This window comes from Gymnogyps californianus, chromosome 13 (assembly GCF_018139145.2).
Source record: "Gymnogyps californianus isolate 813 chromosome 13, ASM1813914v2, whole genome shotgun sequence".
Taxonomy (NCBI): Eukaryota; Metazoa; Chordata; class Aves; order Accipitriformes; family Cathartidae; genus Gymnogyps; species Gymnogyps californianus.
Window position 1 is genome coordinate 21,070,210 of NC_059483.1, and position 24,900 is coordinate 21,095,109.

General features: G+C 34.6%; 1 protein-coding gene across 1 annotated transcript in view; it reads left to right on the plus strand.

Annotated features, from left to right (window-relative positions):
• ATP2B2 (ATPase plasma membrane Ca2+ transporting 2) overlaps positions 1-24,900 on the plus strand; it is a 413,794-nt gene that overhangs the window by 309,730 nt on the left and 79,164 nt on the right. Inside the window, exons 6-12 of the mRNA XM_050904420.1 lie at positions 767-892; positions 9,281-9,406; positions 11,195-11,227; positions 12,755-12,814; positions 19,150-19,191; positions 20,965-21,129; positions 23,396-23,610. Of these exons, the coding sequence (XP_050760377.1) occupies positions 767-892; positions 9,281-9,406; positions 11,195-11,227; positions 12,755-12,814; positions 19,150-19,191; positions 20,965-21,129; positions 23,396-23,610 (767 nt within the window). The remainder of the gene's footprint in view (positions 1-766; positions 893-9,280; positions 9,407-11,194; positions 11,228-12,754; positions 12,815-19,149; positions 19,192-20,964; positions 21,130-23,395; positions 23,611-24,900) is intronic.

Below are 24,900 nucleotides of genomic sequence, written 5' to 3' on the forward strand. Positions count from 1 at the left end.
AAGGACAAGAACTGTTCATACAAAGATAATTCTCTTTCATGGAGGATTACACTATTTGGAATTTTTGGTTTCTGTCCAGTTGGGAATAAGAGGAAGTATTTTTAGATGCTCTGTGAAAGGGAATTGTGCGCCTCTGCTCACCCAGCTTGGTAGGCTGCTCCAGAGCTATGGATCCTGTAAGTCCCCTTGGATGCGATGCTTCTATTAGGTGGATGCCTTATAATTATATGCCATAGGGAAGGCCCTGTGCTCCAGTGAACAGGAAGACTTTTGCAGGAACTCTGTGTACTCTGTGTTTGACTGAGCTGGCAAATGCCAGCAAAATGCCTGTTCTGTCAACCATCAACTTTCTCCTAGACTTAGCTAAGGGCTTCCTGAGAGGGGAAGGGGAAAGGGCAGTTTGACTGTTCGTTCTCCACTGTTAATTCCTGTGAAGTCTGATAGAGAAAAGTTCATGTCATGTTAAGAAGAGTACTCCCCCTGCCAAATCTCAGTGATTATTATGATCATTGTATGTTAAATGTGATGCATTCTGATTCTGGGATAGCATTAGGCAAAAAATAGTTGCAATACAAAGGCCCTTCCCTATGGGATTGCATAGTATGGCTAATATGGACAGATACGGTAGTTCTTTCACTTTTGCTTTCATTTTACATTTTAATGCAATTGTTGTTAGTTGTGATTTTATAATAAAAATCATTATGTAATTATAGAAACAATCTTACTAAACCACTGTGGCTTTCCATTACCATGTTCTTACTGAAAGGTGATCTGCTACCTGCTGACGGGATATTTATTCAAGGAAATGATCTTAAAATTGATGAAAGCTCTTTAACTGGAGAGTCAGACCAAGTCCGCAAATCTGTTGACAAAGACCCAATGCTACTGTCAGGTAAATCTGCCTGAATTCTTGCTGAGTTATCTTTTATGCACTGCTTTGTTCATGTTTTGTTTTGTTTTGTTTTTCCACGCCATTGGGTTTTGGTAACCTAGATACAACTGATCTTTTGAACACAGACACTGGCCTTGTCTGTTTGTCATTCAAAAGACATGCTGTTGTTTTTTGATTGTGTGCAATTATTTCTGATCATCATACTTATTTTATAAAGTGAGAAAGTAATGAAACATTTTCTGAGAAAAAGGAAAGTATCACTTAGGGAAGTAACAATTGCTTCAATTCATTGTATGCTAGTTTTAATTTAACCATTAAATTTTAAAGCCTTTTAAAGTCTCTTTAAACACTTTCTTTGTGTGTATACTAGATACAATAGAAAAAGAAACAACGTGCTTAGAAGGAAATGGACATACTAAAATATTGTGGGCTTGACTGCTGTGGTAAATTCAAGTTATTTGTAATATTTGTATTTTGTAATATCATTCTATACAGTAAATCAATTAAATAGAATGTGATTTTTTGATTCTAATAAAGATAGTTTCTAAATAGGTTGGTTGTCAATAGATTCCAGCTGGGATGTGATCGCAAAATAACAGCCTGCTGATCTCACAATGATCATTAATGTATTGTAACATGAAACAATCATTTTCAAATACATTTAAACTTTTTATTCGTGGAAAGGATTCTATTTGTTGTCTGGTTGTACAGTCAGCCAAGAGTCATCCCAAATAGAATATTTATGATGCAGTGCAGCAGGTAAGTACACATTCCTGCAGAAATCCTGCCCCCATCCTGCCTCACTGAGCTGGTGTTTCCCAAGCAACAACTGTTGGGAGATGCTTTTGTTCAGAAGAGACAAGTAGCGACTAGTAAGGGCGTGACAATTTTTATTGAATTAACAGTGAAAGTGCTTTCCAAATTTAAAATCAGATAATTAGTTCACTGACTATGAGATTATGAGTGTTTACTATGTAAATTATGGAATTGTGGTCTGGTAAAAAAAATCAGATTTCAGTCAAAAGGTGGCTGCATTAACTTAAGATGAAGAAATTGTTAATGTTATTTGTGGACTTGCCATTGCCACAGACTTCACATTACAAAAGACTATGTTAATTAATTTTAACTTTAGCAAGCTTCAGGCATCTTTCTGCCTGAAAGTGGGTATTAAAAATGATTTTTTTCAAATGACACAAAAAATTCCTATCGCTTCTGAGAATAAAACAGCAAAACACATTTCTTTTGCTCTTCTAGGAAAAAAATTCCTTTGGTTTCTTTAAAAATGTTCTGGTTTTTATTTGTTAAATGTTTTTGCTGCAGTGTCCCTGCCAAGTGTATGCCTTTTACTGTTCATGTTGTAAAACCCCGAGTTTTTCCAAGTTATACATGTCTGAAGAATGTGTTTGCACATGTTCAGTAGAGGCTAATAAAGATTAGTGGAGTAGCTGCAAACTCCGAAGGCTGCATTTGTGCAGAGAAAATACAATGAAGAGCTCAGCATTTGCAGGCAGCACACATATAGAAATGCTGAATAATGGGGACAGTGCCACTTTTGAATTCTTGGTGTCCCTCTGGCTCCTTGATATACTGTAAGGTAACTTAAGGAAGTGTTCTAACTTTCATGAGTAGTATATGAAACTACTGACTTATTTTTGCTAGATTTACAATAATTTGATTTATCCTAGTAATGCAGATATTTAGGCTTAACTTGATTGTAGATGAAGAATTCTCTTGGAGATGCTTTCCAGTGTGTAAACAGGGAGGCCTGCATTGATATTTTGAGGAAGGGTAGCTCACTGTTGCTGTTCCTAACAAAATTTGTAATCCAATGTTGTCCTTGAAATATTTGTGCAATTTTTTTCCATTTCTTTTTTCTTAGCTGATAGTTGTACTGTTTTGTAAATATAACTTCATAACTGGCACAAAAATTTTCATTTTAAAGAGAGAGTTTTAATAATGATATTTTCTTATAGAAACTTCTATCATGAAATATCATAGACTTATATCAATTAAGATATCCTGCTGTTGAATTCTAGAGGTTTTCTGATTATGAAGTTTCCATTGATTTGTGTACTGTCACATATTCATAAATTGAATTAGATCTTTTTGAATACCCATAGATTTCAGTGGTGACTGTAAAAAACAGGAAGGTATTGCCCTGAAAGGCATGATGGGAAGAGAAAGGGAAAGCAGTCAAGTTAGGAGAAAAGATGGTTTTGTCTTGCTTCCCAAAACTCAAATTTCTTTGAGATAAGGAGAGAAATTTGTCTTTATGTTTTTATTGCAGAGTTAAATAAAGTTTATACTCTTTATTTTTCTCTATTATTATTATGTAATCTCAATTATGATTACAAAGAAGGTGAAGAATTAATGTGATATTGTAACAAGCACTGCACACACCTTTGTTCCATACTTATACTAATGATTTTTTACTCGTGCTGTGTTAGAAAATCCCCGAACTCTGTTTGTTCAGGAGCAGAGTTGATGATTTGAGATTCTATCATGCAAAAAACTACCTTCTTCCATAGATACAGTGCAAGGTTTAATCCCAATGATGCGGGAGCTGATGTTGGTAGTAGTCCACTGGAAATTGTTAGTGGTCCAAATACCCAAGACTTGGAAACCACCATGTCTTTCAGGGTGGGTTTGACCTGGTTTAAAAACTGAGTTGCTGTTGGATATTAGCCTAGACCTATATTTTAATAGAATTTGTTTCAAGAAAAAAAGCCCAAATCAACACCCCACAAAAACGTGAAACAGACCTTAAATTTTCCTCTTATCTTTGCACTTGAAGACATCAGTAAGTTATCTCCAGGTAGGCTTTTGGAATTTAGACAAATATTGTCAGGATGTTGCTTGCCACTGTTCTCCCTGAATCAGCTGTTGGAAATGAAAACAGTTCAGGTTTGACAGAGGAATAACTGAAAAAAGGTAACATTTGAATTGCAGCCACAGTTTGTTTTGTGAGTCTAAATTTGGTGAAAGATAAACACCCTGAATCAGGAAGTATTATTTTCACCATTGGCACCTGAAACAACATTTTTAATATTCAATCAGTTTCAATGACATAATTAAACTAAATGAGTTTCTGTGCTTAATGTCCTGTTTAATCATCCAGATAGTCATTTACTGTACTTGAGAAGCAATTCCAAGAGTACAAGTGCTGACTAAACCAGATGGTTCATTTCCATCTGTATATAGCACATTTGGTACCACCTAGGAAGGCAGAAATGGAAATACAGACTCTGATATACCTGAAACCAAAAGACGCAGCTTCTCTTCTATAGTTCCACTGTGCCTCTGTCTGAAACATTTTCCTTCTTTTAGTTCATTAACAGAGATTTGCATGCATGGTGTAGCGTAAGCCATCGCATCAGAAGTCATCAGGTGAAACGAGACTGTGGTGATGTTAAATTTCTTTGCAATGAACATGGGCATGTATCAACCAACAGACGAAGACAGCTTGGGTAACCAAACTGACTGCTACTCAACTGTCTTGATTGAAGCTGATGTGCCCTTTAAGTTTTGTATAGTTCAAAGTTTGCAGAAATCCATGATTCCTAAATACAGAAGTTTTGAATATGAGTCTGGCCTCAGTATTGCACACAGTGAAGTATTTTGGGGTACCACATATTATAATAGTTAACATTGTAAAAAATACCTTATGAGGCTTACTGTTTAAAACTTTTTTCCAGATATTTAGATTAATTTGATTAAGGTATGAAAGAGTTACATAGAGGAGCTCACCTAGTGTAGTTGTCACTGAACCGAGACTGACAGAACATTACTTTATCCTAACCTAACTTTTACAAATGCATATTTCTATCAATGCGCAATAAGGATTTGAAACAAAGAAAACAGCTTATTCAAGAACAAATAAACAAAAGAAATCTCTTGGTCATGGTGCTTTGTTAGGTTTTGGAAATAAAAAGGAAGCCCGGTTAACGAATCGGGTCAGTTATTGCCTGGAGAAAAATAGTTCTGATTCTGTCTTAATTCCCTGCCAGGAAATATTCCAAGCTAGGCTTCTAGCGCAGCAGAAATTTTCAGAACCGAGCAGCTAACTTCACAAGTTCCAAATTATTTGGATATGTTGAAATTACTTGTAGATGAGGTTTTTTCTGCAAAACTCTTCCCTCCGCCCCCCCCCCCCCCCGAGGATATTCTGATGGTTTGTTCACTTCAGTGACCTCTTCATAATCGCAGTGACTGAAACAGTTGTTTAGATATGCTGATAGAGAATTTTTGTTCACCACAAGTTTGCTGGAAGTAGCAAAACAGTATAAAAACCCCAAACTGGCATGCTCTGGTTTTCTTTTCTTGTTTTTCAGCCCTATTTCCAATCTATTTCACCAGTACTATTAGATTTGGGGGTTTCTGAGCAGTCTCATGTTTAGTTGCACTTTTGTGTGAAAAGTATGTGCTGTAATAGGTTCCTTATCTGTCTAATCTGTTTATCTCTTTTCTTACTAAACTAGACTTTTTCCTTTTCTATCTTGGAATATTCACCATTTATCAACTTCAAATTAAATACTCAGCATGTGAAAAAATGTATTTTACTAATATTGAAAAGTTAGTCTTGAGAGGGAAAGAAGTCAGTAGAATTGTTCAACGTGAAGTTGAAATACATGCTTAGTGTACAGATAAGTGAAAAACATGCATTCATTCCAGAATTCCACTTATATAACAATAGCTGATTGAAGTCATAGAGCCCATGTCTTTATTCAAGCTAATATAATACTGTTTAAATGGTGAAATTGCCAGAGTTAGGTGGAAGGAGGTTCAGCTCTTTGGTTTAGCTTAGATGCTGAGGAATTTTTCCAGTAGTACTAGTGGAACATAATCTGATGATAAATTAGTACCTGCTCTAAAACATGCTTTTGTATGCACCTTAACAGTTTTTAATTATGTTTTACAAGATTAATGTTAAGAAAAGGTTCAGAAAGGCATTTCAAATTAAGACGTTTTTGCCCTTTCCAAGTGTGCAGAGGTAAGCTTGAAATCTGGTGGGTGCATTTTCTTAATAAAGCTGGTTTTGAAACATGGGTGTGCATGCCATTTTTTGGAGGATATTTCTACCCACATTTGTAGTCCAATACTGAAGAAGATTCCTTCAAAACAAAACATAGGAATGCTAAAAGCAAGTTCTCGGTTAAAATATATTTTAAATGGTGTTACATCTTAAAGGAGGTTCCTCTAAATTTCTGAGTTAAGTTTCAGACCTCTTCTGTTTTGTCTGAACCAGTACAACTAAGCCTATTTTGGTTTTTTAAGACCTTTTCTATTCCTTTAGGCTTGAACGTAACTTGTTTTTTGTTGTTTGGGTGGCGGTCCTAATTTGTATGTTTGTGATGTTTTGCTCTATCACATGAAAGAAAGCAAATGACTTTTTAAAGAATCAAATTTCATCTCAGAAAGCCATAGGAACAGTTCTCAATGCGCTGAGAAGGTCTGTGTTTTTTGTTGTTTTTTTTTTTTAAATACATCTGACCATTAGTGCATTTTTGCTTTTATTTGGCTTATTTCTGCTGAAATTTTCTTAGTGTTCTGATGAGAGAGTTATGCTCTCAAATTAGGCTTAGTGTTGACAGATGTTCTCTCTGTTCTGTGTTTCTGTTTTCCTTTTAAGAACATGAGAGATTTTGATTATTTAGAGAAAGGTATTTTGATTATAAATAGATAGTTGCATTGCTTAGTATGTTCCAGGACAGCAACTGGATGAGCAGTAATAAGAAAATGGGATTTTTTAAAAAATGGGTTGCAAGTGTGTGTGTGTGTATATATATATATAAAAAATATTGATCTACTTAAGGACACAGGTACATATATCTTTCCTTTTTTCAGCTTTTGAGATAATGAAATGAATATATGTAGATGAGGATGAACCCAATAAAATGTTTTTTAAAGAAGGAGGAGAGAAAGAATCTTTCTATGGCCATTCAGGTTTAGTAGATCTGAATGCCCAATAAGATTGTCCATGAGAAATAAATTATATTCCCCATTTGCTCAGTGCAACAGGCTCCCAATTCAGGTGGGTAAAAGCCATTTTGCAGGAGTTTGCAGAAAGCTTGTTTGAAGATTTCTTTTCTTTTTCACTATGGCTTCACGTGTGCCCTGCTGTGGTACCTTTCAGAACCACAGGCATCAGTGAACGACTAGTTTTAAAATATTAACAATGGTAGTGGGTGAGTGATAGGGGCAAGATAGTTGAGAATAAGCATACCAGAATTTTTACCTCATTAGCCACAGAATTGCTTAAGACAAGTCAGTTAATGACTCTACCTAATTCATGCTGTTACAGAATGAATGAAACAGTGATGCTGTCTTAAGGAAGGTAAATGGAGAACCTTACATTTATGGCAAACTTGATAATTGTAAAGCAGTACAATGTAACCTTTGAAGTGAGGCGAGGATCTATGGAACAATAGATTAAAACCCAGCAAAGAATAGTAGTTTGCCACAAATACTGCAGTGACAAGGCAAGGAGTAAAGTGAGTATTATAAGCAGTATAATTGGTTTATTACCACAATGGTCAAACTGTTTAGTTGACTTAAAGACTCTTAAACTAACAAATAGCTTCAGAAGAAGACTAAAAATTCTTTCTCTCTCCATGCCTGCCCGCTCCCCCCCCCCCCCCGCCCCCTGGAAAATGCAATATCTGGACTATATTCTGATTCCATCTGGACTCATTCTTCTGATGTCCCACAGCTGCAAGTCTGGAATAATGACTGGTCTTAAAAAATAATTTATTTAAAACGATAGCACCTAGGATTAAAAACAATTGTTAAATAATAGGATTAATTTGTACCTCACTTGGAGGTATAAATACATGTTTGTCTTTTTTTGTATACAATGATTTTTTTCTCAAGGCTAACAGTTTGTGTTACAGTCTCTTTTCATAGTTTCCAACCTGCTTCCTTCTTCAAATACAGGAAAGAGTATTTTAAAAAACCGAAGCCCAGTAAACTTTCAATCCTAGCTTGCTCTGTCAGCTTTGCATTAAGAAACGATTGCTTTTCCTTTGTGTTCTCACAGTGACTTACACTTAATAGGCATAATGTAATTTTCTACTACTATAGGATAAAATATAAAGTCTATTTCAATGAATAGCTTTATGTATCAGTAGTTTCTGGTCATTATGTATTTGTTTTTCCTCTGTTTCATAGGAGCACGCCTGATGTGCTTTATGTCTTTTAGAATTCACTACCTGCTAAGGATGCTCTCTTCAAACATTTTAAATATTACTTCAATGAGGAACTTTTTAGATTAAGACTTTGTTATCATATGAAATTACATCCTTGGCATATTTGTTCCTATGCTTCAATGACAGGATTTTTTAATAAGCTTTTAGTAACTGGCCTTAAATACATGTCATAACAATAGGTTCTTCTTCAATTTCAAACTTTTTTTAGAAATAGCCAGTGTGCAATTGCACAAACTGATCTTTTGCAAATCCTCTGTTATACAGTTTTTCCAAAATGTAAATCAGAATAATTTGATCGTTTCTAGGAATTTCTATTTGTGTTTCCACAACTCATAGCAAAAGGTTTCTAAGAGGCTGTGATCTTAGATGCACCTAAGATTTGGTCCAATATAGGAATAAGAGCTGTAAATAAACCATTTCTATACAATAAAGCATGAAATATTTCTCAAAAGGAATTTACTTAATATAATGATAAAATTACCTAGTTAAACAAATGATCCTTCTCAGAAAAACTTAATGTACATTTTGATTTGTTTTAGAGTAATAGAAATCTCTCATACTGAATTTGTTTTCAAGTGTACACCAGATTCTTCTTGCTATTTGGGAATCTCCTGATTTAATTAAACATATCCTTGAAGATTTTTCTCTGTATTGATTTTTCAAGTTTGAAGATGTGAAATTGTCTTCAAAAATACTTTTTTCTATGCCTGTAAATCAACCGTAACTGAGAAGGATGAGAGAAATTGCACACATGTTTTCCCTTCATTTATGTAATAGTATTCCATGTACAGTCAGTGTAATCTGGGCTAGACTCACAGAGGAATGTTTGCAGAACTGCAAAAAGATTTTCAAAGTTACAAGAATTAACTGTGTGAAGCAAAACTATTGTCTTCCAAGATTATGTAAACTTGGTTAGTGACAACATTTCTTTTAAAAAGGGAATCTGATGTGTGTTGTTAATGGATGTGGAGCCCAAGATTTGCAGTTAAGCATCCATTCTTGGTTGAGAATAATATACAACAATAGGGATTATTTTTGGTATGTAATTATATTGGCCTCAATATAGATTTTTAAAGTGTAACAAATCTCTCTCAGTACTACAGTAAAAGTCTTGCATAAAATATTTAATGGTTGTTCTTTTTATTTTTTTAGCTATATGTAACTTATGTTGCATTATTTTCAGGTACTCACGTCATGGAAGGCTCTGGACGAATGCTTGTAACTGCTGTGGGTGTGAATTCTCAGACAGGCATCATCTTTACTCTGCTAGGTGCTGGAGGAGAAGAAGAAGAAAAGAAAGATAAGAAAGGTAAATTTCACAACACATAAGGATGCTCCGAAGAAAGCTCTTGGGCTTTGTGTAGCCAGAGCTCTCCTCCATTCTTGACAAATAAATACGATTTTAAAAACTTCCTTTTTTGTATACATTTTTGTCATTACATGTCACACAGAAAAACAGCAAAAGCTGTTAACCAATAAGTACATTGGGTAACAAGATGTTTTTCCAGTGTGAAATTGCAGACTCTCAGTACATAATTAAATGCAAGGGAATGCATGGGCATACTCCCATTGCCGTGTCTTCTTTACATAAATCCATACTCACCTAAAATTTGCTAAGGTGTTGCTCTTGTTCGTTTACCTCTATGTAATATTTTTTTCAGAAAAAAAGACTTGGCCATGGAAATAGCGTCTTTGAGCTTCAAAAATAAAGATAAGATCTGGCTTTTTGCTAGCCTAGTTGTTCAATGTCAGTGACTGACTTCAGAGGTGTTTTAATTTCTTACGGTGTAAAGGTCAAACTAGGAATAGTAAAAGACAAGAAAGTAGCAGTAAATGTTAACAGAGAGTTTAACTTTAATGTCCTGTATCAGTTAATGAAATTGCTAAGTCTCTGTAGATTTTTCACCTTATTATAGTGTGATGTCATAAGCAATTGCTAATTTATGGGTTGCACACTAAGCAGAAACATGATTTAATGTGTGTCCTTTCCAGTTTTTGTTCATACAGTCTTGTAAATTGTTCAAGTCTACTTTCAGAATTTTGTTCCAAGTTTGTTCGAAGAATATTTCAGACATAATTAAGGGCCAATTAATATGGGTTTTTTTAGACATTTCCACTCTTCTTAGTGGTTTTCACTATTAATAAAAAAGAGTAGTTATAGCTTTACTGAACGTTTTACTTAGTATCTGTCAGGCAGTGTGATTCCACCTTTTTTTCATTTCCATCCTTTTAATTTGAAGCTGCAGATAGGAAGGCCAAATTCAAATAGTTTTCATGACCTACAATTTCCATTTCTGAACTTGTTCAACAAGTGGTTGCACTTGACTCCATGTTTCTCTGAGGAAATCCCTTTTTACTTGATGAAAGACATTATGAAATGTTTACCATTTCATTTCTACACAGAAATGCGCAATACCTGCTAGGCATGGTAAGTTCTAGGAACATTAAAAGGAGAAGGACCGAAACTTCCCAAAGTAAAACTCTTTCATGTCAGACTAGTTTTGAACAGTATCTTAGAGTCTAATCTTGCTGTCATTAAGAGAAAGACTCCTAGAAACAGACCTTTCGAGATCTGGCAGCATCTGTTTTGGCAGTGTCTAAGGATATTGTGGGTGAGAAGGAGCAACTTCAGTACCTGTTTGAAAGTGCCAGCTGTCTGCCCCGAGGTCCTTTGTTTAACTGGGTTGGCCTTCTCTGTATGTTAGTTTGCTCAGGACACTGGTGATTCTCTCATGTTTCGGTGTGGGTAGCTCTGAAAGACAGGGAAAGAGAAATCAGAGATAGCAGAGTAATGCACTGCACTGTGGTCGTAACTTGCTACCCAGAGACAGAGATTCTTACAGAGGTGTGTAATTGGGTATAGCTACAATACCAAGAAAATTCCTTCACATTTTCTAATGTTGCTAGGAGCTTTGTGCTAGTGCACAGGAGTGCCTGGGCAGAGCTGGTAGCAGATTGAGGCCCAAACTCAAATAACCTACTCTGGTATATAAACCTGCAATTCTCTGAAATCCTGCCAATCATAAATGTTTGTTTCAGTCTTATGTGGGTGTATGCTTTTATCGTTCATTAATGTTTTGTAAAAATCATCATACAGGTGTGAAACGGGAGGATGGACATCAGCTTCCAGGTAGAGTAAGAATTCTACCACATCAAATGAAAGGATGAGGCTTTTAGCCAGCAAGCTTTGGTGCAAATCAGGGTTGAAATAATGATTAAAATAATTGTCTTTGAATCAGTCCAGTTAAATTAAAGAATAATGTCAAATCAACAGGATTGTGTGTGGCAAACATTTAAGTGTGCACTCATTGTTGGTGTTGCAAATCTTAAGGTTGAATAATCAGTTATTCTCCACAAGTAAATTACAGTATATTAAATGTTGGAATGCATGATTTGCTGTTAGCAGTTCATGCTGTGCTGGTTAGTATGAGTATCCAAATGGAATAAAAAATAAGCATGAGTAACCAAAACAGTTTAAGTTATTACCATCATAGTAATCAAATTTGCAATTGAAATTTTCATGAATGTAGTTACCCAGGGTGTGTTTTTAAATCCCGTACGCTGTTTATTTTCTTCTCCCAATTTACCATTTGTAAATAAAACAAGACCATTTTTCTTGAATAACAAACCAGTACAGTGTGAAACAGTCACTATGGGTCAAGTACTGAAGACGTTCAAGAGTCTTGATCAGGATTCATTATAGGACTTCTGTGTTCTATTGTGAACAATTAACCAACAGAAACAAAATAAAACTTATGTTATCTATTATTAGTAGAGACTAATTTTCTGAACTCTAGTATAAAAAACATAATAAGATAATAAAAGCTTCTTTGAGTTTTTCACCTTCCTGTTAGGAAAGATTTCTTGACCAGTTTCTCTAACATGCAGATAATTGCTGAAAAGAAAAAGAGGATTTTCTTTTCTGATACTTTTTTTATTTCACCACAAAACAGGCAATTACATAATGTCTATTATTTGGATTTAAAAGAACTCGTTATTCTCCTCAAGACTGTATTTGCCATTTCCACATACAATATTGAAAAGTTTAATGTTTCTAGTCAGACCAATGTGCATATTAACTAGGTTATGGCAGGACACTGATTGAGCCCATGTTAGTCTGGGATGTATCCGCAATAATACGTCATAATATGCAACTTTACATAAAACACAAATTATGTGATGTTGTATATGCTGTCTAGTATGCTGCATATTTTAGAACTACCCATGCATTGCGTAAATTCATTAATTCAAGGGAAGTATTTCCACCATTTTAATGTTTGCATAACGTTATATTAAAGTAAAAAAAATCACACATAAAAGGACCAAAGCAATGTACATAGTACTGTGTACAGTCAGTTCTCACCAACTCTGTTAACTTTGTTAAATGTCTTTCATATTTATTTATTTAATTATTATTATTCCACATATGAGTTTTTGCCTTACTTTGTAACACCTTTGTAATGACATTTTGCTTTTGAAAGTTATGTTAATTAATTTAAAACAGATTGATTTTGGAGAAAACGAAGCCATAGTATTCCATAAATGTTTTTTGTTTTGTCATGTGCATTTGTTCATGTTGTTATTATTATTATTTATTGTTTTTTTATCCATTATTGCTCAGTAGATTCTTCCCATCCCTCCTCCCACCCTCCTTCAGCTACAGATGGTGCATCAGGTGCAAATGCCACTGATAATGCAAATGCCAGCTTAGTCAATGGTACGTCAAGAACACCTAGCTTGTTTTATTTGATAGATTTCTCTCCTGACTATATAAGATTTCCTCTTCCTTTTATGAACTGCACAGATGTTGTATGTGCATGTGATTACCCTCTGAGAGATCCTACTCCATAAACTCTATAGTAGCTTATAAGAGATGCCACAAAGGTGCTGCGACTTATTTACTTTATTCACATGAATTAAGCATGGGAGAGGAAGAAGTAGGAATCATGATCTGTTTGCCATTAATTAAAACTGCAATTAAAAGGAACAATTAAGTAAGGCTAATTTCAAAACTTTTGAGTTGCCTTTACATGAAGTTTCATTGTAAAGCTCTTTACACATTTGTCAGCATAGATCTGAAGAATACCACCAGGATAAATGGATTATGTCTTCTTTTCTTCTGATGTGGCACTCTCATAAGTATTCATATAGTCTTCATGTAGTTCTGAGAAATAGTGCTGCGATCAGGAATCTGGCTCAATTTCAACTAACAGTGCGTTAGGAATAACTCTTGCTGCTTTGAGCATCTTTTTTGGAAGAGACTGACTGAATAGTTATGTTTGTGGATATTTGTGTATGCCCTTAGATAGTGATCCTCTAATGAGCCTGCCTGTATTTACTAAAAAGAAAAAAAAAGAATTACTGTAGTCAGTTTTGACTGTCTCTTAGTACAGATTCTTGACCCTACTTCTTAGCATGCAGATATTTCAGTATGTCTTCTAATAGTCTAATTCCAGTATTAAATGGAATGGGTCAGTATTAGTCTAGGCATCAGCTGTATTTTTCTGATAATCAGATACGTTAGTCTTTATTTGCCGTAGAAACCTTTCCCTCTGTACAGCAGCAATAATACTGACAAAAGTAATTCTACTTTTCATTGTGTTGGTGATAGAAGTTTTTTTCCACACAGGTCAGTAGTTGTTGCATTATGCATGTGAAACTAGAGGTTTTGACATAGCAATACCAAGTACTAAACAAGGACTAAGTCTTACTAGTGTAATATCTTATTTAAAGCAATGACATAGGAAATCTTCGAGCCTATTTTTAAATAATTTTATTATAATTTAAAAGAAACATATAAGCAGATTTAAAACTTGACTCCTGCACATTCTAAGTTTGCTGGAAGACTAGGATTTACAATCCCTACATCTCACTGCATGACAGGAACCTATATCATCGTGGTTCCAACGCCCCAATTTCAGATTCCTTAGAGACCAAGAACCAGGAAATTAATGACGAATATTTCATTCTCCATTCTTTATGCTCTATAATTCTACTCTGTTGTGTGTAAAACAAACATACACATACAACAAAGTCTTACCAGATATACCCTCCTTCAGTCCCACTGGAGACTGCAGTATTACATTTATGCTCAGTCCTGCAAGTTGCTGAGTACTAAGTTAAGCATCTGCCTCAGTGCTTCGCTGGGTGAGAACCACTGCTCAGCAAGATGCAGAAATGAGTCCTAAGTTGTTCTAACCTGGTTTCTCTGTTAGCAAGTTTTAGTTGCCTGGTAAATATCTGTTGTGTTTGGTCTTAATGCCTGAACTTAATATAGAAATTGAGTTCCAAGGGATATTAAATCAGTGTCTTAAGTACGTGATTTTCCATCATCTTCTCTCCCATCAGAAACAATAGTTGCTGTCCCTGTTTATCTTGGAGTCGAGAGATACATACTCAATTCTTTTCAGCGCACAAAGTGTAGAAGTCAATTTTTTGTGCAGCTGAGGATATTTTTGCTTTTAACTCTTCTGAGGTGAGGTGGTTGAATTAATTCTGCAGATCTTTGATCAACATGAACAGGAGATGTTTTCCACAATTCAACTTATCTGACGTTGTGTTCAGAGGAGAACCGAGACTTGGCAAGTGGAGTTAGATCTGAGTGCTTTGAAATTGTCTGGGAAATTGCCAAAGTCTTATTTCTGTTTATACTATACATTTTTCTGGTTAGCAGTGACGATGAGTTAAGAGAATACTTGAAGTGTAGATATGTTTTGGAGGGGGGTTGGAGGGGAAAAAGGAAGGGGGAAAAAAAGTTCTAAAGCAAGGAGACCAAGTTAATGCAGATATTTTTTTTTTTGTCAGGATGAAATGAATTTTTTCAATAATGTCTGAGAATTCTCCCTGAGATGTGACTGGAACCAAGCATTTTTACCTAAAGTCTAATACCTCTGTGTAGAAAATACCTTCAAATAAGAAAAAACCATTATATTCTGAATTATATATTGTACTGAATAAGTACTTAGCTCAGGAAATGCTACTGTTTGTTACTTGAAAATCAATACATTACCATTTCAAATAAAATAGTTATTGTCTTAGTTATCAATATACAGTTGACACAAAAGAAGTATTTTGTTTTCAGTCAGTGAGCTTATAGTGATAAATTCATATAGGTTTGTGACACAGCCTGTTTGTTATCTGGTGTATCAAAGGAACTGTTATAAATTCTGTTGGCTTCTAGTAGTTGAGATTAAAATACATAATTGTTTGATGGTCTCTCTGTTAAAACTATGGACAATATGTTCAGCTTTTAAAAGGTTACAAGTTAAGGTTATAAGCAGATCAGAAAATTTCACAGAAAGGTAGTAATTCATGAAAATTAATCTAATTTTAAAGTATTGTATTTAGAAAAGGTAAATTTTTTCAAAGAAAGTATGCGAAGCAGCAATCACTGTTTACAGCTTGTTTACCCCAAATTTGATTTCCTTGGAGAAAGGGGTGCTTATCATTGTCCAGTAGAGCACTACCCGATTCCTAAATCAGGATTTCCATGTTGGGTTGTTGGGTTTTTTTTCTGGCATTTGGCAGTCAGAGAGTTTGTTACGTAAAATTATATTCTGATATAGAAATACCATACCAGACTCAGAGAACTGTCCCAGCTGAAATACTTTACGTCTACTGTTAATTCTGTCAGTTCTGGCATATGTACACTACTGTTCTATTCCTGCAAAGCAACTTGCAGTTTTAACGTATTTTGAAGTATTTTCTGAATTGTTAAGTGAAGGTATTTAGTGAGTGCATAGAAGAATTATCTAAAACTTCCTATTTGATACAGTGGAATCAGATTCATTCATTAGTAATTAACCTGCATTTTACTAATGCATTGGCTCTGATACCACACTGCATGAAACAATTCCTAATGATTCACTTCAGATAGGTTTGACGTCACTTTTCCCCCTATATATAGATTTGCAACGCGCGTCTGTTCTAACTAGCTGCAGGACATAACTGACTTGGCGTGAAGAGGGCTGTAACTCATTTCTAGTGGAAGATGAGACATTTTGGAAAATCAGTAGGGTATTTTATATTTTTTGCTCCATCACAGCACATGAGAACATAACTCGATTAGCATCTTTGGTTGCTTCCAAGCATTTCCTCCAACGTACAAATAATTTTTAATGCCAGCGATGGGTCTTTGTTATTCTGTCTCATTGGCTCTTCATAAAGGGCTGGGGGAGGTAAAGGGGAGTCTTTTCTTGGAAGGTTTATTTGGAGAAGTAACTGTCTTTTGGAGTAAGAACTTAGGCAGTAATGGTGCCATGGGTACGTTCCAAAACGCAGAAATTTTAGTAAGGCAAAAGCAACATGCAAAACATTTTATATTCAAACTCAAAACCTTCAAAGCAACTGCAGAATACAAGTCGTATTAGGAGGCTCTCTGTTCTTTCCTAAACCTTCTGATTTTTCATCCTTGCTTAGAAAAGTGATAAAAAGAAACTCAGATGAATTCCTCCAGATTTCAGGGCCCAAACACTGTTCCTTTTACTTGCTTATTTCCAAAAAGAAAAGAAGAAAAGATTTGCAAAAATTATGTAAAAATATATTATATTTTTGAAGAATTATATATAAAAATATCATCAAAATAGTAATAAATACTTATCCTTTTAATGTTTCTAAACAATGCGCAAAGGTCAGAAAGATGGGATAGTATTTCTGGTCCTAGCACTAACTGAAAGGAGAAAGGATCTCTCAGCAGTAGTGGTTCTATCATCTTAATTTCTTTCTTAATTTCTTTCTTCGTTCATAATTTATAGCCAAGTGCAGGCTTAAAATTATTTGGAACAGGAGGAAATAAATCCTTTACAGCATTCTTTTCTTTATCATAATTACCTAAATTACGTATTCTTTGTTATTCTATCTAAATAATTGGAATATAACTAGCTGTGATGACTTCCCCCCCGCCATCCTCCAGTAACCTAAATGCAGGAGCTGCTGAGGTTAAGAATGTATTTCTTAAATACCTTTGTTTACATTGTTGTTAACGATTGTCCATTTTGTGTAGTGGTATTTTTAGGTAGCGAGGGTAGATGAATTGTTAGTGTAATTCATTATGACAATTATGATACCCCTATTAAATAGCAAATACATATAATAAAGTTAAATACTTTGATTTAAATAGAAAAAACAGTGTATTTTCTGTTTGCCAGTTACGAAAGTCATCGTTTTGGATTTGTGGGGTTTTTTTTTAAGTTGAAGGATCTTCAATTATACTGCTTTAAGGTTCCTGAAAAAGGAACTATAGAGCAGGACATAGAGCAGACTGTCTGCTCTAATGTTTTCCAGTTCTTAAGGAAGGCTTTATTCTCTAGCCAGAAATCAGAATCTCTAGAGATGTCTTATGTCTTCCACTAACTTTATTAAAAACCGTTCTAAGAAAAATAGCCATTAGGCAGACGTGAAGTTCAACTGTGCACTGTGTGCAAAAATTTTTAAGGAAATTTCACAATGAAAACGAACTTGGTTTTGTTCATGTTCATAGATTCATGTCTCACGGCAAAACATAAGTCTTTGGAAAATAGATACTGCCTTTTTAAAAGTCGTATTATAGCCAAGGTGGGAATAGAGTTAGAAATATAGACAAGCAGTTGATGCTAAATGGTTTACTTCAGCATACTTCAGGAATCCATCTGAGTACTGAGATGATTATATGTAGTGAGACATCCTTTCCTTTACTGTAAGTCTGTGCTTTTGAATTTCTCAGTGCCTGTAGCCTATTAGTATGGGGTGAAATCTTATAATGATAAGTTTATGACTGATTTGGCCATTTTTGCTGGTTTTGAGAGGGGAGTTTTTAGTGATCTCCCAATTACTGAGAATACAAACATGCAAGAAATGCATCTTAGCCTTTCAATTTTGCTACTATTTATTCACAGCATAGAGTGAAAACATTAATACGTATGTTGAAGCATAATTTCTGCTGCTTTATTGTGCATGTCAGTACCAGCTGTATTATTGCAGGAAGTCAGAAGAGCAAGACTGAACTGCTGTCATATTTGTTTTATAAACTCTAATGATACATTTCTTATTAGAATGTGTCAAAAATCCTGTAAAGGTGTTTTAACTATTAAATTTCCTTAGCAGTGTTTTTCTATTGTGCATTATACATAACTACAAAAAAAGAATATAATCCATTCTGAATGTAATATTTATAAAACTCAAGTAGTCTTTTCCGTAAGATAAATTCATATATCACTGTGAAAGTTTCATAAGGGATCCCACCAACAAATTTTGAATACATTTGAAATTGTTTACTGGTTATTCTGAATACCAAAGTTTTGTATGCTCTAATTTGTATTTTGCTATTTTTGTTTCGTACACACTTTCAAATGGTATAATTCCAGTTTAAAAAAACAAGTAAGGACTTCGGTATGATAAGCTATATGACTATATGTAGCTAAACGATTAAATTGGAAATCACAGATACACTTGGCAAATTTCTCTTTAGGATAAATCTGAATATGGGATGATCACCTGGCACTTGTATTTACAGGAGTAACTTGCTAAATAATTCAACCAAGTGAGGAAGATGTAATTTTAAAATCATATCTGATTTACATTTTTATTTATTTGTATTTCTTAACACTATTATTTATATTTTGTCTTAATTTACTGAAATAATGAATTTAATTTTGGAATACATTAAGAAAGTCATACTCTATAGTGGTGTGTGCCAAGATTATACCTGTGGTCTTTTTAAGTCCCAGCTCTCTGAAATTTCAGTTCAGGAATATTATTCAAATTCTGCCTTCCACTGGATTCTTTTTATTAGTTTCACCCTCTTAATTTATGCAATATGCTCAAAAATATGTGCTGATATTTAGTGTTTTACATGGTACAACATTGAACTTGACTGCAGTTCCTTGAATGTGTCCAGCTAAGTTGTCCATGCTTCTAAGTAAACGTATGGTAACAATGGCTACTGATCATAAATAAGTATCTGCAACATGCTCATTACTTTTGTCTGCCCTTTTTATTTAAATTCCCATTTTCATGTTCTGTCTTGGGTGAAGATTGTTTACTGTCTGTTGTCTGTTGAAATTTTTCATCATATAGGCAAAATGCAGGATGGGAATATGGAGAACAGCCAGAACAAAGGTAATCTTCTTTCATATTAAGGAGGTTGTGGATTTTATTTTTAGCATGTAGTTAAATTCTGTTAAAAAATAAAATGAAAATTTGTGATTTGTACCTGTGTGTAAAAATGGCCCTATTGTTCAAACAGAATGTTAAAAAAACCCCAAACAACCAAACACTACAAAAAAAACCTACCAAAGAGATTGTAAGTTACAGAATTTTGATATATCACATACTTAGGATAGGAGAAGATCAGTATTTCTAATAAGCCATTTATAGATGATACTTTCATGTCACAAAGCTCATTTGAATTCATTTTTCTTGTGCAAATTATGTATGGTATGTATTGTTAGTGAATTTGCAACCCTCTTTTTGATATGTCTCGTCATCTTTGGTGTTTTAATGACATTGTACGGACATATTTTCTTTTGCAGAGAGAAGGTAAAGCAGTAACAAAAGGAAACATTAAAGCCAAGAGGTTATTTAGCAATGTAAAAGCATATTATAAGGATAAATAACAGGACAATTAAGAATCTTAGGAGTTTCTTACTTAATGTACAATCTCAGGAAGAAATTAAAATAAATATTTTGCTTTCTCTGAAGCAAAATCATGGTTCCCTTTTTATTATATGAGACACAGCTATCATGATTTCTTTGGGTTATGGCAAATAAGTAAATTAAACTATAACTTTCTCTTCTCAGATAATACTAAAGATTGCAAAGGTGATGGATCAGAAACTGAATAGATGAACTCAGTGGTTAATGGTACAAAACTATTAAACAAAATGATAGTAAATGAATAAGTTTTAAGGTTAGATAGACGAATTAGATTTCCAGGTCAAATAAGCATGATTTTGTACAATCTGTTCACGCATGTCAAAGCAAAGCTGTTTCATCTCATTCTATTTAATTTACTTATGTCTGTGTTCAATACAAAACAGACACATACACATATATAAACTGGAATGTCATTGCTTTTAAAAAACATGTCTTTCTCTTTGATACTAAAATAAAGTTACCTTATGTTAGCATTAGCATTCTTTCAAGAAAGGATGGTTTAGCCTTTAACTTATGTGTGCTTTTTATGGGAGAATGATGATGGTATCACCATTGGACCTGATGGTTAAGTTACTTGAACACTGAATGCTAAGGAAACTTTTTAAGTCTGGTATTATCTAGAATAGTGGTTTGCAAAGTGTGGTCCACTGGTCACTGAGGTGCCCATGCAGTCAAGAGAAGCGGCGCATGGATCATCTGTGGAACTACATTACCTTTACAATGTTTTCATTAAAAGTATGATTATAAGGGTGCATTGTAATCTATGAGACCTACCAAAATTTAGGGAAATATAGACCATCTATTTGCCGAAGTGTATGAGATCTGCTATTCTAGGAAATCCTGCAGTACTTGATGTACTGTTACTTGCCGACTAATTTGCAAGACATTAAGTGATATATATGTGTATAACACAGAATGTCATTGGTGGTTTAAAAAATACATAAATAAAATCAGTGGTTTTCATGGTACTTGACAAACGGCACAGTACATATCCCCATATGTATGGAGTGCACATGGGTATGCTTATACATTTGTGCCCCTGCAGAACCCCACTGGGTCTCACAGGGGCATCTGTCTGCCATGGGAGTGAAGTGTAATTCTGTGCATAGTTACAATCATCTGTGTTGCAATCAGCCCCTGCAACGGGTGTTGCTGGTTGCATTCAGTAAGTATCAACACTAAGATAAAAAGAATGAAGAATAGTTTTGGAGTAACAGTTTTGTTCTGCATTATTAGCCAAGCAGCAGGATGGGGCTGCTGCCATGGAGATGCAGCCACTGAAGAGTGCAGAAGGGGGAGAGGGAGATGACAAAGACAAGAAGAAATCCAACATGCACAAGAAAGAAAAATCTGTTCTTCAGGGAAAGCTGACCAAGCTGGCAGTCCAGATAGGCAAAGCAGGTATGACTGGATAACTGACTGAATAGCAGTGTGTTATACTACCAACAAAGGGTTTTAAAGCAAATTATTCTTAAAAGGGATAGGCCTTTTTTATCGCAATATTTAGAAATAGGTCATCATAATACTGTTCTAAGTGTAGTATGTGGTATTGAAGATCTTTTATTCTTCTAAAACTTAGCTGTGACTGTTAAGAAACTGGAAGCTTTGGGCAGCTTGGATTGTAATGAATATTTGAATCAAAATGAAATGTAGCTTTTCTCATAGTCAATATTCCCAAGTGCAGTAATTACATATTTAATTTCCTCTCCCCTTAGAATTTCTGAGTACACAGCTTCAGAATCTCTAATACCATCTCAAAATATCGCTCACACAGTGTTTCCCTCTTATGGATTCTGAAATCATTCCGTTCTCTCTTAATATCCGTGTTCCTGCCTTCTACCCAAATATGACACATCTGTTGACTCTTGTATCCAGTACCATCTGGTCCCTGCTGTTATAAGTAGCACTTCTTCTCCAACATGTAGGTAGAAAGTGAAAATCTTTCGTAATGACATAATGTTTATTGGGTTCATTTTTCTAATGGTATTAAAGAGATCTTGACCTCTATCCAGATCCTTGGCTGAGACCCTACAACAGATTCCGAACTTTACCTCTGTTCAATCTCCTTTATCCTTCTTTACCACTCTGATTTTTACCCCTGCTATTCCTTCTCATTCCCGTTGAAGTTCATTACACTTAGTTGATCACATAACCCCATGATGCCACTTCTCTTTGCCTGAACAGCGCATGACTTGGAATCTATGGTTATCATCTCTTTAATATCCAATTTCATGCTTTGCCCAGTTTCACATTGCTCAAGCTTCTCTGCTTTGTTGCTAGTTGTACAACAGTATACATTGATATAAAACCACTTCATTTCTTATGGTCATTAATTTCGTAGATTAAGTACCTTTCTACATTGCCTTCTGATGATTACTCTCTTTGGTATTTCGGCAGGCAAGTGAATATCACTTTTAAAGTAATTGTATAGGGATTTCTAACCATAATGTGGCAAGTCATATGAATTAAATTAATTAATCATTGCCTCATTTGGTTTTTCTTTGTCATTGGGCAATCTATGGGGATGTCTTGCGTTGTCATGAGTATTTGCCTGTACAGTATTTTAATGGATTTTCCTTTATCCTCTGGCATTTAGCCATCTCCCTGACTCATCTGTTTCCTGTTAACCTTACCATCCTTCAGCTTACCAATTTTTTTTTTTTAAGCTTCAGTCAAGACATGAAATTCACAGCATTGTACTTCTACTGTATGATCTCATTAGAGAGAAATTAATTTATTCTGAAATGCAGGCTTAACTGCTTCATAGAACCTGCCAAAGAGCAGTAATCATAGCGAGGCAAAATAGATGTTCTAATGGAGTTTTTATTTGTACACTCAAATCCAGGAACAAAATTTTGGAGGAGGAGTGCTATCTTAGCAAAGTCTGTGTAATTGGGAGAGCATATGAAGTCCCTGGGATCTTTTGTGAATTCTCTGAAATATTTATTAGTGTCTCTTCTGCTATACTGTCAGTGTTGTACCTCTCTGGAGCCTCTCCTCATAAAATATGCACTGTTTGCATATGTCCCTTTGAACAAGGGAAACCTTGGAAACACTAGTATTTATCACATTTTCGAGGAAAAAAGTTAAAAACTGTTCTGTGGATGATTCTGCAGTATTGCCTCATTGTATTCAGCCAGACATCAGTAGGGCTTTTCTAAAATATTTTATACAGCAACATAAACTACAGGAGACTCCTTTTCTCAAGCCTCTCAAGATAAGCTTATTTAAAGGAAAGATGAGTGTTCAAATATGAATAGACTAATAATTTGTAAGAGGTGGAGGTTAAAAGGACAGATAAATGTTGTACCAGGCAAAGTAGTGTACTAAATTGAAAAAACTTAGCTTAAGCAACAGCAGAACTCCTATTGAACTAGACTGAGAAGTTTTAAAGGGAGCGGTAAGATGGTGCTTGAAAATTAATGCAGTATGATTCAGCTGTTCCGTAGAATTCAGTGTTTCCTTATTCACTGGAATGTATGGTTGTTGTAAATGTATTACAGTAATGTTTTTTCTACGTTGTAAAATTTATCATTATTATTGATACTGGTGAAAAATGTCATGTAGAATAAGAAAATAATTTCATATCAAATTCAAATGTAGATTTCTAATTGCACATGTTTTTAATTTTTAATGTTGTATAGTAATTGATTATTTCTGTTTTCAGGTTTGGTGATGTCTGCCATCACTGTAATAATTTTGGTATTATATTTTGCCATTGACACGTTTGTGGTCAACAAGAAGCAGTGGTTGCCTGAGTGCACTCCTGTCTATGTTCAGTATTTTGTTAAATTCTTCATTATTGGTGTTACTGTACTTGTGGTTGCTGTTCCTGAGGGACTTCCACTTGCTGTCACTATTTCTCTGGCTTATTCTGTAAAGGTAAGAAACATTAAAAATAATTATGGCAGAAAAATGCTGTTCAGTTGAGTTTACGAGTGGGTTAGTCTTCAGGTTTTATCGGGTGTGATGAAGATTAATGTGCCTGTGCCTAAAATGCCTGTAAATTAATGTGCTCAAAATATTAACGAGTGTGAAATTTCTTTAAAGTGAAACTTTGCTTTATATTGAAAGTTTTTCTGACAAAAATACAAATACATGTGTATTCTAATACAGATCTTTAAAACTACACATTGCAGGAATATCAAACAGTGGAAATACCTACTTAGTTTGCAAGGTTACCAGGAATTTACAGAGCAGAATTTACTGTGAGAATAGTCCAGTCTTTTGATACAGAATAACTTTGTCTTCAAATTTTCTTGTGCAGTAGTACAAAGTTTTGACAAGGATTTGAAGTCTTCAGGAACATTTTTCAAAGAAATTAGAGTTTCACTGGAGCTTTCATGTACTTTTCTTAAATGCAGTTGCAGTTCTTTGTAGCCAATGTAAATGATTGTATTAGGAAATTAAAGAGGATAAAAATCCTGGACTTGTGGATTACTCCATTATCTTATCTAGGAGTTTTCTCAGATTGTTTTAGCAATTTAGTCAGATGGGCCTTATTTAAACATTCTGGGAATCTTAGATGAAGATTTTGTAAAGTCTTTTTCCATTTAGTGTGTAAACCAATTAATGTATGACCATTAGGAAGGAATAGCTTGATTTATATGTAGCCAAACTTCATTATTATTAGGAAAAAAGAGTGCATCTCAAGCATGGGATTTTGCTAGTAAAGACTATAGCTGCTTTTAAAATATTTTCCTGTTTTCCTTATGTCCTTCACCCAACGCATGCAGGACATACATGTGTATCTGTATTTGCAGTATCAAACTGCAATACAGCTTTGTGTACAACTGGTGATATTGTGCCCTGTGAGTATAAGATACTGTCTGACAGTAAGGGTCAGGTGATTGGGCACAGAATTTTTTTAATATTGAAAACATAGAAACAAGGATAACATGTATTTCCAGGATGACTGGGCATCTTGTGAAAAATATGCACTGTGGAATGGAGTACTCTACAATGGTGGGGTTTTGTGGGTGTGGGGGGTTGTTTGTTGGTTTCTTTCCCAAAATATATAGTCCCTCTGTGTGCTGCAAGATAACATCCTGGCATTGGAAATAGTATTAAAAAAAAAAAAAAAAAAGCCTAGTATTTGCTATAATGATACTGTTTTAAAAATCCTGTTATCTTCAGTTTCTTTAGCTAATCTTTGCTGTTCTAGCTATTCCT